This window comes from Ylistrum balloti, unplaced genomic scaffold (genome assembly GCF_031769215.1).
Source record: "Ylistrum balloti isolate Yb309-2 unplaced genomic scaffold, AGI_CSIRO_Ybal_v1 Utg371150, whole genome shotgun sequence".
Classification (NCBI taxonomy): Eukaryota; Metazoa; Mollusca; class Bivalvia; order Pectinida; family Pectinidae; genus Ylistrum; species Ylistrum balloti.
Window position 1 is genome coordinate 141113 of NW_026782630.1, and position 18477 is coordinate 159589.

General features: G+C 37.4%; 1 protein-coding gene across 1 annotated transcript in view; it reads right to left on the reverse strand.

The window, feature by feature from the left end:
• LOC132561137 (neuronal acetylcholine receptor subunit beta-3-like) overlaps positions 1–16188 on the reverse strand; it is a 104920-nt gene extending 88732 nt beyond the window's left edge. Inside the window, exon 1 of the mRNA XM_060225866.1 lies at positions 16032–16188. Within this exon, the coding sequence (XP_060081849.1) occupies positions 16032–16188 (157 nt within the window). The remainder of the gene's footprint in view (positions 1–16031) is intronic.
• Positions 16189–18477: the final 2289 nt, after the last annotated feature.

Genomic DNA, 18477 nt, shown 5'->3' on the forward strand with positions numbered 1-18477 from the left:
GTAAATGTTGTTAAATTTTTTAAGAACGGAATATAGCCTAAATCCAGAGAGTATAGTCAGCAGTTTGGTGTTCTCCCACTGAAGATGTTACTATTTAGTCACTGATGACCGTGCACCACATGTCTGGGCTGTAAGTTAACAAAATAACGTGGACTTGCGACAAAAAGATGGCTTCATTCGACATCTGAGACACTGTACCAGTGCCGCAAAAAAACGGCTCTCACGTCAAGGTAAGATTACTAGCCCAAGTATATAGGTTGTGATGTTTTTGTTCTTTAGATAAAATACTGCTGTATATGTTGTTATTTTGAGAACTTCTAAGTTTAGGTTAATACGAGATTAAAAAGATAGTCGAGAAAATAGTCCTGAGAAAGAAAATCAATTAAATGATCCTTTGGCTTTTAGCAAATCCGTTCATATTCAAACTACCGAACAAAACACCCTTAACAATACACGCATATGTCATAACTAGGCAGAGACAGGAACGTTTTCAGTAAAAATGATAAAAGCTGGCAAACAGTGGCTTAAGGCTAGTAGATGGTCAATCGTAAAGTGCATGTATGAAGAAGTAAGATTATTTTTTACCAAAGAGTACACGCAAAGATGACTGGTGTTACACGAAACGTGATTACTGTCAGAAGTTATGGGGGTAATGTGTTTTACGAAAATTTAGAAATTATTAATAGAAGTCCGTTTGAATGCAATTGGGTTGACTTTTTTCTTTCAAAGTAAGAACAATATAACGGCAATTCACAACACGTATTGAAATCGATATAGGAAATCGGTTTAACAGGGAATACATTGTTAGTACGGTTTTAATCGATGTGGTTTAAAGACTCTAACAAGAAAAAGAGTTTTGCTATCGACATTAGTGGATTAGTTCTGGACAAGCTCGAGTAACGTTATTGTTACACTGTTGCTAAGTCTCATTGTCAAAGGCATCGAATCTCCAATACAGTCGACGGAGGATCAATTTCGTTTCACGACTGATTTATATATCAGTATGACACCTATGTCAAGAGTGTTTCGTCTTTACTAAAAGCCGTAAATTGTTTTGAAACAGAAAATTAGGTCCTGTTTTACTGACAATTCATTTGAAATAATCAGCTGCTGCATGTATCTGACGTGCAATATATTGTACAAATATCGTTGTTGTTAGACTCGTGTCAAGGTCACTGCTATAGGCAATAAGGTTGTAATGTTAATGCTTTTATCGGACTTTCAAAATGGCAATATTTACGGAACATCGCGCGCTGTTCATTTATCAATGTTCTTGGTCAAGATATCTGGTGAACGCAACATTTTTTTTGTTTTTGTTTTTTTTTTTTTTTTTTTATGGTTATTAATATTTTTGTTTCTATTTTTTCCTTATTTTTTTAAATTGATCAATCGTCATTTTCAGAACCCGAAGTTTACTTGCAGTATTTACATGGTAAAATTTTATCAGTTCGATAATGATAGAAATGTAAAATAATACTTGTATCCATGTGAATTAATGAATAGTTCCCAAAATGAGAGTTGCGATAGTGATAACGTATACAACAGACCTGATAAGCATAATAAAATACGTAAGGACGCCGTAAGGATCTCATTGGGATCACAGGATAACGTGATCATACAGAACTTTTGTGATTTGTTGAATTTACATACATATATTAATGTACATCTTAGAATATCACAGTAGTTTGTATCTTGATGACAACCAAAAGAAACAGATAAAAACGAAATAATCCATTGGTCACACTCAGTTACCGATGTTCATCCTACCCTTTGATGTCATCCGGTCATTGTAAGTACAAAGTATCAACAACAAACGTGAACTAAATGTCAGAGGCCGTAACTCTTCACTAAAAATGAACATGACAAGGAAACCTTGACGATTGATGATGCTGGTTTAAATAAAGCATTCAGCCGATCGCGATACGTCAGATATCTTGGTATTACAGATCCGAAATTCAACCATACAGTGGAGTGTTTTCTGATACATATGCTTTGCTTAAACAATGAAAAATGCAAACAAAACCCCATTGTAAAATCACTTCCGGAAAATCATCATAATCATATATATATATATATATATATATATATATATATACAGAGAGAGAGAGGGGGGGAGGGGGAGAGAGAGTAATATTTGTCAACAATTATGCGCGAGAGAGAATGCGCAAGAGAGACATCAGCACTGGAAAATATATCGGAGCGGACTAACAGATTCCTCCGATGAAACCAAAGCGAACGAGTAAAACATGTCAGATTGATAGTGGAATGAAAAAAAACAGAAAGTCATAAAAGTCCTATGCTGCTTTTTCTATTTTCAGTCGTCAAAAAAGGTTTCTCGATTTCCATTTTCTGACAAATAATGACGACACTCTCTTCCGTATTTACACATCGGGGGGGTTGATAGCCTCTCCTACACAAATACATTTCATTCGCGTTCTTCTATTAAAAGCACATTGATCCAATAATAAGATGGCAAAGGGTCGTCATTGTCATTTACGAAGACTTTTTTCAGTAATTTACGACGTTTAAATGCAAATGTCCTTTTTAATCTGTCTGAAATGAAAACGTCCGGGATTTTAAAACATAATTTAGATATTTTTCATAGAATGGTTACTGTTGTATGAAAAATGAATTTGTTTTGGAGATGAAAATCGAATGCCTGTTGCAGAAATGTCAAAAATTGACGAGCATTTATTGTGATATGCAGATATTGCTGAACTCAGATATTGTAACAATGAGTTACAGTTAAGAATAGACTATACGCTTGTACCAACACCACCTTTAGATATCCATGTATGATGACTATATTTTAACTTTTTCAAGGATAGTACGAAACTGTTAATGAGAAACAGGAATATTTTTTCGTTAGAATACAAACATTTTATGACAAACTTAATCAATCCGGGTCAGTTTAGTCCGTGACATCAGTCTTATGCAAAAGAAAAAAAATTAAAAAGACCTGGCTTGCCGATAGACCTTAGTTTTTTCATTGACTTTCATTCATATAATAATCAAGTTGAAATGAACGTTCCTCGATCTCAGATTGCTTGCTTTCATGTTTGTATGACATATATCAAAAGATTGAAGAGTAGACGGCCGGTTTCCTTTGATCACATTACCACAATTAAACACGGCTATATTCGTTTCCGAACAGCATTTGGAAAAAAAACTAGAAAATACAGATATTTTAACAAAAAAAAAACAAAAAAACAAAAAACAAAAAAATATATTAAATGTTGCTAAATGAAGTTAATGTTTCGCTTTAGCGTTCCTGAATGTGCCAATGTTTATATATACATAAGTATTCTCATACATAAGTAAGGCATGCTGTTAGTACTGTAACACTCAAACGTTAGTTAGTGCTAACTAGAGGTTTAGTAAAAAGTTTTAACTATTGCCACTGAAAACACAAGAGCATTCAACGCTCAAAATATATATCAATCTGACTTGTCTCAACAAATCTAAAGCTGTGAAATGATAACGAATGTTCCCAATGTTGTTAAACTCATGTTTGAAAATGTTCGCCAACCACTGGTTATTTCTAACGTGGTCAATATGACGTCATACCCCATAAATAGTGCGTCAGATGGAATTATATAAAAAAAAAACCTTATTATATGTCGATCTCTGTCAGCAGGTATAGAAATTACGCCGGAATAGCATCAACTGAATCACTTTGGTCTCATGTGTTTTACACTGGACGCAATACACAGTGTATGTTCCTGATATGTACTATAGTGGTCAGGCATAGTTCGCTAATTCGACTTCGTTAAATCAACAGTGACTACTTGTGTCATAAAGAACTAGATAATCTGTAAAAGTATTCTATTAATAGTGATTTCTTGTTTATCAGTGTTGTGTAACAAAATCAACGTGGTATAATATTATAATATTCAAACTATATTATCTAGAAATTAAACAATGGTTCTTTCCATTTTTCACTTTCTCTATTCATACCATTCATCTAATAATGTTTATTGTTTGATTGTTACAAGATTCGGGAAATCCATTTCCGTAGCCGTCTGAAAAACACCAATCTAAACAATTGCTTTTTTTAATATTTTTTTTTTTTTCTAAATTTTGTTTTTTGTTCCGATTTTATCCGCATTTTCATTAAACGAAGAAACAAACTTACCTTGAAATACTGCCACAACCAAACTGATTATCCACACGTCGTAGTTGAAATTGGTGAACATTTCAAATAGCATGGACATAGGTATGAACAACCATAAACAGCTATGCGCGTGCCTGTTTACGGAACTTCAAGACTGACTACAGATTCATCCGAGTTAGCAACAGATCCAGCGGCTAGATCAGTACGATGACGTCACACTTCCCTCTCCTATACAAGATCAAGTATACGCAGAGGCGTTGTATTACCTGTTGCACGAAATTCTTACACACTCTTCCGACTTCTGCCAAATCTGATCACTGTTCTTTCTTATATCAGAAGGTATAATCCATAGGGTCACACTACTTGTTTCTTAACTAAGGCAATTCATTCCAAAACCTGCTCATGTGTATTCGCGTATATGTGGATTTTCTTCTTTCCGTATATTTGATGGAACAGTATTCACTACTAAGTTTAAATTGATAATAAATATAAATGTCGAAATTCATTTTATTTGTATTTCAACAGAACGATTTAATTATCGTCATTTCTGTTATAACTTAATAAGCCAAAGGTGTTCCAGAACAACCGTTTTCAATTTTGATAAAATTCGCATTTAATCGCAATTATCAATTTTTACACGATTTTTTGTTATGAAAACAAAATGTTGCAGCAGAATTTGCCAACTATGAAAATAATGTTAAAATGCATTGTCTTTCAGTTTCATAAAAAAAAAAAACTTTGAACACCGTGTTGGTGTTTAACACTGTTTTTGAAGGCGGAAGGCCAGATCGCGTATTATCAATAAGGCATAGCCATAGTTGTGCGCGCCACCATTTAGCCGCTCCCCGTCCCTGTATAGACTATAGAAATCAATACATCTGTGATTGACAGCCCTAGTAGCTTCCGCAGAGTCGGATCGATGTAGCACATTTTTTGTAACTCATCATCATAACTACTTACCTCCCTTTGAAATATATGTATCCTTTAAAGAGCCAACCCACTCCGTTATAGATATTTTTGCATACCTTATTGACTGGAAAAATTGTTGTATACTAATAGATAATATATAAATAAAGACTTGTATAAAGTTTCGAACGTGAAATTGAAATGGTACCGGAGATATCAGTGCCGGAATTAGTCTCATTAATCAACACCAGGATATGAATATTGATGAGGAAAAGTCACGTGATACGTTCAGACGCGATCAGAACAAAACAAAAATGGAGGGAGAGGTGAGTAGTTCGTCTATGTGACATCGCTTGTAAAAAGATTTTACCGATAAAAGCAATCAATACTCTATATATCCTGTATGGAAATCATCTAACGTATGTATTGATCACATTTTTCAATGCTTAGATATGAAACAAAAACGTGCAGATTACGAGAAAAACTACGATTAATTGCAAAAAAGATCATCAAATGGGGGCTACGATACGGTAACGAACATATAGAACATCGCGAAATGGGTCTATCTAAAGCGAATATTCGATGATAAGAGTAATTATGAATCTGATTTTAGAGTGATACTACACGAGAGAGCCAAACAGGGAGCGATACAGGGTATGAACCAGCCATCTTCCTTCTTTTCGACTCGGAGTCCGTCAAAACATGTTTTCTTCCCCGCTTCCCTCGAATGCTTTCTGCCATGTTGGAAGACGGCAGATTTATTTACAGTTCTTTGCGCATGTGTCAGAAGGCAGGACTTCCCGAATAATTATGAATTAGCACTAAGTCGTTTGGAATTCTTTTTGAAAACTATTTATTACGTTAGATTGGTAGCGATTTACTTTAAAATTGCGGTATTACAGGGTTAGTCAGAACTTTTGCTACCCGAGAAAAATAGAAAATTATGAATTTGTTTTTTTATATAAAATAATATCGGTCGAGGAGTGCGTGTGGCTCTTTAAAATATACCGTTGTTTCAGAAATCGCGGGCTAAGGAGGGGAAGGGGTGAAGGGGAAACATTGTTAGGGCATATTAATAAGTAATATATCTATTTGTCTGATATTTTGCTACTTGTGTTAAGGAATTGAAATGAAAAATAGAAAGGCATATTTTAAAGTGTATGTGGAGGGAGATTTTAATGAAAGCGACAAATCAGGTGGGGTTTTCTAGGATGTCAATAATAGCAACAGATCAGGTGAGATTTTCTAGGATGTCAATAGTAACGACAAATCAGGTGAGATTTTCTAGGATGTCAATAGTAGCGACAAATCAGGTGAGATTTTCTAGGATGTCAATAGTAGCGACAGATCAGGTGAGATTTTCTGAGGTGTCATTAGTTATGACAAATCAGGTTGGATTTTATCAGAAGTCAGTGTTAAAAGCAGATCAGGTATGAATTTCTGATATGTCAATGAAAGCGACAGATCAGGTGGGATATTCTGGGATTTCAATGATACGGACAGATCAGGTGGGATTATCTGGGATGACATTGGTAGCGACAGATAAGGTGGGATTTTCCGGGATTTCAATGGCAGTGAAAAATCTGGTGGGACTTTCTGGGATTTCAGTAGTGTTCTTTCTATGACAACGCATGTTCAGTTCTTTAGGTGTATTAGGTAAACACTTGGTATACAGAATTTTGGCTCCGAAGTCGGAATAAGTGGTAAAAATCAAGAGTACGAAACGCTTGTATTTTCTTCATGGATTTCCTGGAAAATGTACAATTATAGTCATTTTCTTCTGTTGTTTTACCAGAATTAATAGCTATTTATCTATACCTGTTTATAAAATAGATTCCCCGACAACACCAGAAACACTGTAACACTATCTATACCTGTTTATAAAATAGATTCCCCGACAACACCAGAAACACTGTAACACTATCTATATACTGTTTTATAAAATAGATTCCCCGACAACACCAGAAACACTGTAACACTATCTATACCTGTTTATAAAATAGATTCCCCGACAACACCAGAAACACTGTAACACTATCTATACCTGTTTATAAAATAGATTCCCCGACAACACCAGAAACACTGTAACACTATCTATACCTGTTTTATCAAATAGATTCCCCGACAACACCAGAAACACTGTAACACTATATATACCTGTTTATAAAATAGATTCCCCGACAACACCAGAAACACTGTAACACTATCTATATACTGTTTATAAAATAGATTCCCCGACAACACCAGAAACACTGTAACACTATCTATATACTGTTTTATAAAATAGATTCCCCGACAACACCAGAAACACTGTAACACTATCTATATACTGTTTTATAAAATAGATTCCCCGACAACACCAGAAACACTTTATCTATATACTGGTTGATATAATAGAAATATTTGTAAAAAAGAAACAATAATTTTCTGATCTTTATTTATCTTTATATTTGAAAACATGAAAACAATCTTTGTACACCAGAAGTAGACATTTGTACTATTTCAGTCAATATCTCATACAAAAACACCGGCTGACATTGGGTATGATATGTCAGGGAATGAGGCGGAGTCAATCAGGACGCGAGTGATTACATTTTCATAAGCACTTCAGATCGAGGCCTGCAATTGGTTAAAACAACAAACATTCGAGAGATCAGGCTACACCAGTAAGGTGTATCAAATTAATCTTTGAATCCTCACACGAGTTCTGTGTCATCTATTTGGAGTACATGGGTAAAACTGACCACTTCAGGCTAAATTCTATTGAATATGATAACTCCGACTTAAAAATCTCCAAACTAGATTAAAATGGAACAGAGCTGACCTTACCGTGTATTTGTGAGGATGTTGTTACTGTAATAGTAGTTTAGACTACAATATAGTATTGATCAGGCGTTTTATATAGAAAAGCAGAATGAATGAGTTTACATATCAATCAACTTAAAGACTAGACCTCTAGACTAATTATGTGGCAATGGAGTAGTACGCGTCACGATTAATTATTGCCTCTGGTCATAGACGCCAAAATAAAACAAGATAGATAACTCTTGTTTTGAACAAGATCGCTAACTCAAGACTGTCAGAAGAGAATACAAACATCGATCGGGTCTGGGGTAGGACAGGCGGAGAAATGACTGAAAGCATCTCGGGTAATTAAACCTTGTTACACCAGATATGCGTTCCATACAGACCTTTCCGGAACAACACATATTCGTGGAAAAAGATATATGATTTATTAAATGAGAGATAAGGATAATTTTGAACGGTCACACTATTTATCAGGAATTGTCTGTGACTACAGTTTTATTCCTTGTCAAATGATTGTTTAAAGCAAATATTTGTATATATTGAAATACATTTTTAACGAAAAAAGGGGCTCTGCATAAAGCAACGTAACTACTCTTTTTCATTGAATATTGAAAATTATGAAATTTATTTATCTGGAGATTAATTCGCCTTATTCACACTCATGCGCCTTATTCACACTTATGCGCCTTATTAAAACTCATGTGCCTTATTTACATCAATGCGCCTCTTAGCATTTCATTTGACTAATTATAATTTTCCTCGGTCGCTTCTTAGGTTTCAATAATTTAGGGCCTTCGCCTCACTGACGATTACTAGGAGGTCGAAACAGCTATATGTTACAATTTACTTCATTATGCTACTGAATTCATTGTATCTAACTGTACAATTATATTGAAAAGTGCTGATATTTTGTGTGTGTTTTATTCAATATTCAACCCAAAGTAATATATGTTATAAACGTTTAAATGCGTACAAGGCAGTATCAGTGCACACTCCCCAGTTCCGACAAAGGGCTAATATGTTAATGTAAATGACGTCTGTGATGTTCAGCTGTGGTAGGATAAATTCCCAATATCCTCTTTGTTCATATAACATTTTTCAACATTAAGAGAATAGATTCTACATAAATATGTATAAAGGACTTCCTTGATCTATCAATGACGTCACTAATTCTGAGGTAGGATTATTTTCACTTCATAAAGTAGAAGAAAAGAATAAATTTCCACTGGAAAATTTCATTAAAATCACATATTATATTTTAGTATATAGTAAAGAGCAGTAAGTTGGTATTTACTCTGCTTAATGCCAAAGTTAAATGAATTTAGATAAAATATATTGACTAATTCGTCGTAGTAAATTTGACAAAGGCGACAATGGCAAAGCCATAGTAGATCGTGTCATCTAGGATATTGTTTGTTTGCGCTTTCTGAAGGAACTTCCTATCAGTCGTGCACACAAATCAATCTAATTACGGACAATTTTATCGACGAATGATTCAAGTCTGTAACAGGGGAGTATGATATCATTAGATACGTCTGATATATCAGGTCGATTAATGGTAGACGGACAATAATCTGTCTTTCAATACTTCTCCCCTGTTAATTACTTAATGTTTGTAACACCAACAACACTAGAGTTCACACCAGTTCCAAATTAAAAGATATGTAGCTTTTTTAAATAATTGCATACAAGATGTAATGACTAATTAAGGAATTCGACATGGCTAGTTTATAATGTTGAATCTAGATCCTAGGGGAACCATTACTCCATACAGAGAACGAAATATTTCTACATTTGTATTAGGCCAATGAAAATGATGTATGTGTTTCCTGTTGTCTCTTGTATCTTTCTTTATAAGCGTTATAAAGAATGTTGATAATGATTATAACAACACTTACTAGAACAAATACAAAACCATGTTAAGGGTAGTGACAAAAATAGAGCCCAATGGAAAGCATAATGTGTTTAAGTACAGAAAACAGGATGACCAGTCACCTGGGCAACCTGTGCTTGAGGAGTCAAATACCAAATCCCCGTATTTAAGTGTGATATGTATTTTCATGTCAATTTCCACCCAATACCAATCCGAAAAGATTGTACCAAAAGACGTTAAAGTGGAAAACACATTTATATATATCTTTATAGTTACACGTGTAGTTAGAGTAGAATCAAACATAAAATAGACGGCATCACACAGTAGGCCGATATCGTCAGTGATGCTTCATCATACCGCTGTAGGCCGATCTCGTCAGTGATGATGCATCATACCGCTGTAGGCCGATCTCGTCAGTGATGCTGCATCATACAGCTGTAGGACGATCTCGTCAGTGATGATGCATCATACAGCTGTAGGCCGATCTCGTCAGTGATGCTGCATCATACAGCTGTGGGCCGATCTCGTCAGTGATGCTACATCATACAGCTGTTGGACGATCTCCTCAGCTAGTCTTCATCATACAGCTGTAGGCCGATCTCGTCAGTGATGATGCATCATACAGCTGTAGGCCGATCTCGTCAGTGATGCTGCATCATACAGCTGTAGGCCGATCTCGTCAGTGATGCTGCATCATACAGCTGTAGGCCGATCTCGTCAGTGATGCTGCATCATACAGCTGTAGGCCGATCTCGTCAGTGATGCTGCATCATACAGCTGTAGGACGATCTCGTCAGTGATGATGCATCATACAGCTGTAGGCCGATCTCGTCAGTGATGCTGCATCATACAGCTGTAGGCCGATCTCGTCAGTGATGCTGCATCATACAGCTGTAGGCCGATCTCTCGTCTTCATCATACAGCTGTGATGCTGCATCATACAGCTTTAGGCGGATTTCGTCAGTGATGATTCATCACATAGCTGTAGGCCGATCTCCTCAGTGATACTGCATCATACAGCTGTAGGCCGATCTCGTCAGTGATGATGCATCATACAGCTATAGGCCGATCTCGTCAGTGATGCTACATCATACAGCTGTTGGCCGATATCCTCAGCTAGTCTTCATCATACAGCTGTAGGCCGATCTCGTCAGTGATGCTGCATCATACAGCTGTAGGCCGATCTCGTCAGTGATGCTGCATCATACAGCTGTAGGCCGATCTCGTCAGTGATGCTGCATCATACAGCTTTAGGCGGATTTCGTCAGTGATGATTCATCACATAGCTGTAGGCCGATCTCCTCAGTGATACTGCATCATACAGCTTTAGGCCGATCTCGTCAGTGATGATGCATCATACAGCTATAGGCCGATCTCGTCAGTGATGCTACATCATACAGCTGTTGGCCGATCTCCTCAGTGATACTGCATCATACAGCTGTAGGCCGATCTCGTCAGTGATGCTGCATCATACAGCTGTAGGCCGATCTCGTCAGTGATGCTGCATCATACAGCTGTAGGCCGATATCCTCAGCTAGTCTTCATCATACAACTGTAGGCCAGTCTCCTCAGCTAGTCTTCATCATACAACTGTAGGCCGATCTCGTCAGTGATGATGCATCATACAGCTGTAGGCCAATCTCTTCAGCTAGTCTTCATCATAAAGCTGTAGGCCGATCTCTTCAGCTAGACTTCATCATACAGCTGTAGGCCGATCTGGTCGGTGATGCCAAGGTCCTGAATTTCGAAGCCTTGGAGGCAATTGAGGAAAATCCAAAGTCATGGAAAGAAAGTCAAAATCTAAATGAAGAGTTGCACTGGTCCCATCTGTTTAGCAGAACGTTAAGTACAGGCGTATGTGCTATTATTAGATTGAATTAAACGTGACAAAGGAAACGTTTTGGACTGAAATCTACATAGTTCTGTACTTGCATATCAAATATCAATCTTTAAATACCGCATGTATCAATCCATAACTGAATCAAATGTGAAGGAATAGAACTACAAGAACATAAGATGAAGGTAACCGTGTAGTCATGGAAACGTCACACTCTAATCTTTTACTGGTTGTGTTATAAGATGAAGGTAACCGTGTAGTCATGGAAACGTCACACTCTAATCTTCTACTGGGTGTGTTATAAGATGAAGGTAACCGTGTAGTCATGGAAACGTCACACTCTAATCTTCTACTGGGTGTGTTATAAGATGAAGTAACCGTGTAGTCATGGAAACGTCACACTCTAATCTTCTACTGGGTGTGTTATAAGATGAAGGTAACTGTGTAGTCATGGAAACGTCACACTCTAATCTTCTACTGGTTGTGTTATAAGATGAAGGTAACCGTGTAGTCATGGAAACGTCACACTCTAATCTTCTACTGGTTGTGTTATAAGATGAATGTAACCGTGTAGTCATGGAAACGTCACACTCTAATCTTCTCCTGGTTGTGTTATAAGATGAAGGTAACCGTGTAGTCATGGAAACGTCACACTCTAATCTTCTACTGGTTGTGTTATAAGATGAAGGTAACCGTGTAGTCATGGAAACGTCACACTCTAATCTTCTAATGGTTGTGTTATAAGATGAAGGTAACCGTGTAGTCATGGAAACGTCACACTCTAATCTTCTACTGGTTGTGTTATAAGATGAAGGTAACCGTGTAGTCATGGAAACGTCACACTCTAATCTTCTACTGGTTGTGTTATAAGATGAAGGTAACCGTGTAGTCATGGAAACGTCACACTCTAATCTTCTACTGGTTGTGTTATTAGATGAGGGCAACAGTGTAGTTATTGAAACGTTACACTCTAATTTCCTACTGGTTGTGTTATAAGATGAGGGGAACAGTGCAGTTATTGAAACGTTACACTCTAATCTTCTACTGGTTGTGTTATAAGATAAAGGTAACAGTGTAGTTATTGAAACGTTACAATCTAATTTCCTACTGGTTGTGTTATAAGATGAGGGCAACAGTGTAGTTATTGAAACGTTACACTCTAATTTCCTACTGGTTGTGTTATAAGATAAAGGTAACAGTGTAGTTATTGAAACGTTACAATCTAACTTCCTACTGGTTGTGTTATAAGATGAGGGCAACAGTGTAGTTATTGAAACGTTACACTCTAATTTCCTACTGGTTGTGTTATAAGATGAAGGTAACTGTGTAGTTATTGAAACGTTACACTCTAATCTTCTACTGGTTGTGTTATAAGATAAAGGTAACAGTGTAGTTATTGAAACGTTACACTCTAATTTCCTACTGGTTGTGTTATAAGATGAGGGCAACAGTGTAGTTATTGAAACGTTACACTCTAATTTCCTACTGGTTGTGTTATAAGATTAAGGTAACAGTGTAGTCATGGAAACGTTACACTCTGATTTCCTGCTGGTTGTGTTTTAAGAACTTCTATTGTATACCGGTGTGGTAGGAAATTACACGAGAGTGTTAAAAAGGATAGAAAAAGACTTCATCATGAATTCTACTACTGAATGTTGTATGAAAAACCATAACGACTATTGTTTAGACTAAATAACATGATTACTTTATACCTGAAGATAAGGGTTTTAATCATGTCAATAGTTCTTTAAAATAAAGATAGAATTCGACCGCAACTACAAGGTGAATAACTGCGATGGTATGATATCGGGCTCTGTATCATTCAGTGTGCCTTGAATTTACACGTAAAAGAGTTTTTTCAGCTTTAGCGATCTCTCTACATCATGTATAAAATACATGAAAGTGAAATCAGTTTTTTTGTATAATCTAGTCATCAGCTCGATTAAAAGGTGTTTTAATTCTCATGTACAAATCAGGTTCACACACAAAATATCAAAAGAATGATTACATATGACTTTGCTACAGTCTTAAATTTTGCTTGAAAGTCACATAAGAAAAGTATACGGGAAAAAACATCAACCGGAAACTAATGGGGCTCAAGTAATTGACGTCATTTCCGTTTCTTCACGAGCTGGCTTCCTAGCCGTGTATATCATGTGTATGTTAGAAAGGATGGACGTGACCTGAAGGCTAGAACGAACCTAGAGAGTGCAGTAAGGCTAGATCTCAACAGGAACACGTAGGCATACTGTATAATGTATAAAAATAATCTTAACTGTATCTTTATACGGACGATTTGTTTTGGACGTTGCAATGCGATCACGACTCAGCCAGTGTAGTCACGGGAATAAATCCCTGAAATGTATGGATTGTACAGAAACGGACAACAGGACAGACATCCATCGATTTAGGTCTGTACTGATAGATATCAAGAGTCTTCACGTCATCGATTATCGATGTCCTAGCTCAACTGGAATTAATGGCCGATGAGGTTAAATCATACCACATACGTACAAATAAAGGTCATTGCGGTCATCATGAACGACGAGAATTGCTTCGACTAAAGAGGAAACAAGTTGAATGATTTGCAGAAAGACGTATCGTTTTATTCTAATACTTTATGAAAACTGAAGTTCGTGTTGTAGCCATAATTATATGAAACAGTCTTAAACGTAAGTCAGTGTGTTACGACATTGTGTGAAATACACGAAATATATCCTTGGTACATTAGTTTCGGACCCCTTAATAATCGTATCTCGGTATCATTGTTACGTCGATGAGTTGCAACTAAACAAACACATCGGTGTATTGAAAAGTATTCATACTCTAGAATTTATTCAATAAAACGATCAGTGAAATACGAGTATTTTTCTGAAAGATATCCACAAAGCCATCAAATTATCTTAATGTATCCGACCCATTCATGCGTCTACTCCAGACAAAACCAAAGGCAAGAGAAGGAATATTCCTCCTCTACAAAATTCTACTGTTAACTTCCAGTCTATTAAATCTAAACAAGGTCAAGTTAAAAACCTGATAGAGAACACAAAACTAGATATCATACTAGGTTCAGAAATCTGGATCGACCCCAGCATTACTGATGACCAGATACTCCTACTGATCTACAAAGTTTATCGGAAGGACCGATATGTTAATGGTTGAGGTATGATGATTGCTATCACTAACGTCCTATTTACCTCACCCGAGCCAGAACTACAAACAGACTGAAATAGTATGGACCAAGGTCAGCCTAGTAGCATCCAAACATCTACTTATTACATTATACTACAACCCAAAGACATCTAACGAGTTCAGTGTACAAGGTTTAGGACGAATTATAGTGAGAGCAGGTAGGAGTAATAACGCTTTCAGCATTATCGGAGGCGACTTCAACCTACCAGGATGGGACTGGAAACCTGGGTCCTAATTCCTGAGTCACCCTGTCCAAGTATCCATTACATTCTAGACGAGCACGGGGTGGTCCAGCTAGTCGAAGAACCAACACATGTAACCAATACACACGACCTAGAGATCCTTTCAAATCCTTCACGTTTCACATGTATCTTGGTTATTCCGGGGCTATCAGACCACGATCTCGACTTCTCTGAGGTCGACATCAAACCAACAACGAGGACACAGGCCCATCGTAAGATCCCATTATATAGACGAGCTAACTGTAATAAACTAAAATCAGATACAACATAATATAAAGACAAGCTTCAATCGGCGACACAATCGAGGCCTTTTGGACCCTGTTTTAGAAAGGCCTCGAACACAGCCTAACAACACACACTACACACAAGCTTACTTAGCCTATAGATGGTCTTCCATGGTTAACATCAGAGATCAAACGACTTATACGCCAAAGAAACAAGGTATATAGCTGTACGAAACAGCTTAAGATAAGGAACTCAAACGGTCCAAAGAGAACTGAGACGGACCTACTGGAAATATACAAACATGGTAACCACTCGTGAGAATGATTAATGAAACTTCAGTATGCCTATATCAAACAAAAGAGAACCACCATTGGACCCTCCGAAGCGAAGGCATCATACATTGCAATCCAGCAACAATCCTCAAAAGTAAGTTTTAATCAGCATTTTCCTCAAAAGACGATTACACAAGTTACGAATTCACTACACGCTGTAATACGACAGGGACTTTCCCCCAGAAAAGAGCCTACACATCAAGGAAGGAAAATGACCTACTCAAGTTCCTAAGAAGCATCAATCCTAATAAAGCATCCGGACGAGACAAAACCAAGGGAAATAAGGAACTGTCATCAGAATAGACATCTTTATCATCTCATTAGATACAGGAGTAATCCGATCAGATTGGCGAGCATCAAACGTCGGTCCAGTCTACAAAAGAAAAGGAAGAAATATAACACAGGAAACTGTCATTAACTTCTGTCTGCTGTAATGGAGGACATAGTCAATACCCCTACTATGTCTCACACTGATTAACATAACATTAACTATATCACTTACAAGATGGCTCTCGTAGCAAAAGATCATGTGAAACGCAACTGGTCGAATTTGCAGATGGCGTCACGAACAGTATGAGATAACCAATATCCCTGTTATGTATTTCTTCAATGCTTTTGAAAGGGTCAATCATAGCCACCTCATCCACAAACGAACACATTATGGTATTAGACTAAGGCCAACCGGTGGATCAAACGTTTCCTGCGGAATCGATCACAGTCAGTAGTCGTCGATGGAAAGCACTCGCCAAACATTGATGTAGAATCAGTGGTCGCCCACGGGAGTCTATTTGACTCGTCGTTGTTCCTCTTTTACATCAAACGACATGTCTGAGGAGATGAAATCAACCGTACGACTATTCGCTGATGAAACAATAGTGTACCTTACCATTTCCTCGGATACAAACTTTGATGTCCTTCAGAATGACCCATCTGGTAATCTACCTGGAAAATGTCATTCCACCCAGAGATATGCAATGTCTTAACCATCAGCAATATTTATATCCTTTAAGTTACCTTGACACATCAAAGCATCAGTACACAACGCTGACTGAACAGTCAGATCTACAGAGGAACGAACATGTAAATAGCATCTGTAAAAAGACACTGGGGTTCCTAAAACGTTCCTTAAACACCAGCGCGACATGAGTTAAAGACAAACGTCTACCAAACCTAAGTGTGACCACTAGTCGAATACACTAGCCCGCTTGGGACCCTTACCATCAAAATGAAATAGACAAGCTAACGACGAAGTGCTAGAGACGTCACGAACAAGAATGGGAACCGCTATAGTGTCACTGAGACAACATCTAAAATGGAGGTCACTAGAGGAAAGAAGGAAGGGTGCTTGACTAGCGTTATTCTACAAGATCCACACAGGAAAAGTAGCCATTAAAACAGAAGGGTGTCTCTTAAACCTTGACGTATAGCACGAAATATGAACAAAAACAGTTATTTATCAACAACCATCAACTAGGAACGACTTTGTAAACATTCATTTCCCCACGTACCAGCCGAGACTGAAATGCCTTGCCGCCGTGAATAATGTTTTCTCCATCACCTGAGGCCTTCAAAGCCAAGGTGACAAAGTTCCTGTATGAAAACTTTTTTTCATTTTTAACCAGTTTTTATCATTTTGTAAGAACAATCTTAACATGCGCACCCCAGTATCATGGCAGAACAACCAACCTGTTGATGGTGGCCATTGCTAAACAGAAATAATGTGAAGCGGAAACTTGTCTACCTTACAGTTTCTCGTGACATCACTGAATCACAGAGACGCTTGAGTTAATCTAACAGTGGTCCTGAAGTGCACAAATTTAAAATAAATTCATCATTTATAAAGGGAATGATATCTCGATGAAACAAATACAAATAAAATAATGTCAAGAAAATCCCGCCTCATCCAAGTATCACGATGGATGAGAGGGATTCTCTGTAATGAAGCCCGGAGGCTTGAGAGTTAAATAATATGCACTTGTCAACCTGTTGGGTGCGCGACACTGAAGTTCAAAGTTGAAAATTATCTTATCGATATTGCATTGCACGTGCCTGACCCATGTGAGAGGGCACCATATAAAAAGACATAACCAAGCCTAGACACACGCTTATTTCAAAGAGAAATGTTGGCAGATTGTGTGCAACTATAGGGTGGGAGATCCAAAACTAAACAGCAGAAATAGAAACCCAGAGACTTGGGAGAGTATTTAACTCTCCAGCCTCCGGGCTTCATTACAGAGAATCCCTCTCATCCATCGTGATACTTGGATGAGGGGGGATTCTCTTCCATTCAGCCCTACGGCTTACTAGTTAAATAATATGCACTTTCAAAGAATCCGCCAACATTCCAGATAACCATGAAAAAGAAAACCACACTGCAACTCAAGTTCACTCATTCATTAGTATTTCAAAATTACACCACATTTCACAAAGTCTATATCATTGACATCTTATCACTGCCCTGTCTGCAGAACACTGGTTGAAAATGAACCCGGGTCATCAATATCTCTTAAGTAGAACCTCCTAAAGCTCTCGGCTGATGCCCAGTTTGCCGTTTCCAGTATGTCCCTCAAGGATGTCCCCGTCGTGTATGCTGCCGACACAGACGCTCCTCTAACTGAATGAGGCTTAAACTGTCGATCAATTCCAGCCGCCCTCATCACTTCTCTCATCCATCTTGCCACTGTGGAAGTGGACACTTGCAAACCTCTTCTGAAAGAAACTAAAAGTTTATTACTCTTCCGTATGTTTACTGTCTGTGACACATAACATCTTAAGGTTGAAACTACACATAATCTTTCCTGAGAATATTTGTACAATGTTACTTTATAAAATGGCTTTGATGGCTTGGATGTTTTCATAAGTTCTGGGACTGTAAAAACAATATAGTGTCCAAAATCCTGCATATGTTCAAGGTTTAAATTAACCAATGTTTGTGCTCTTTGTGCTGT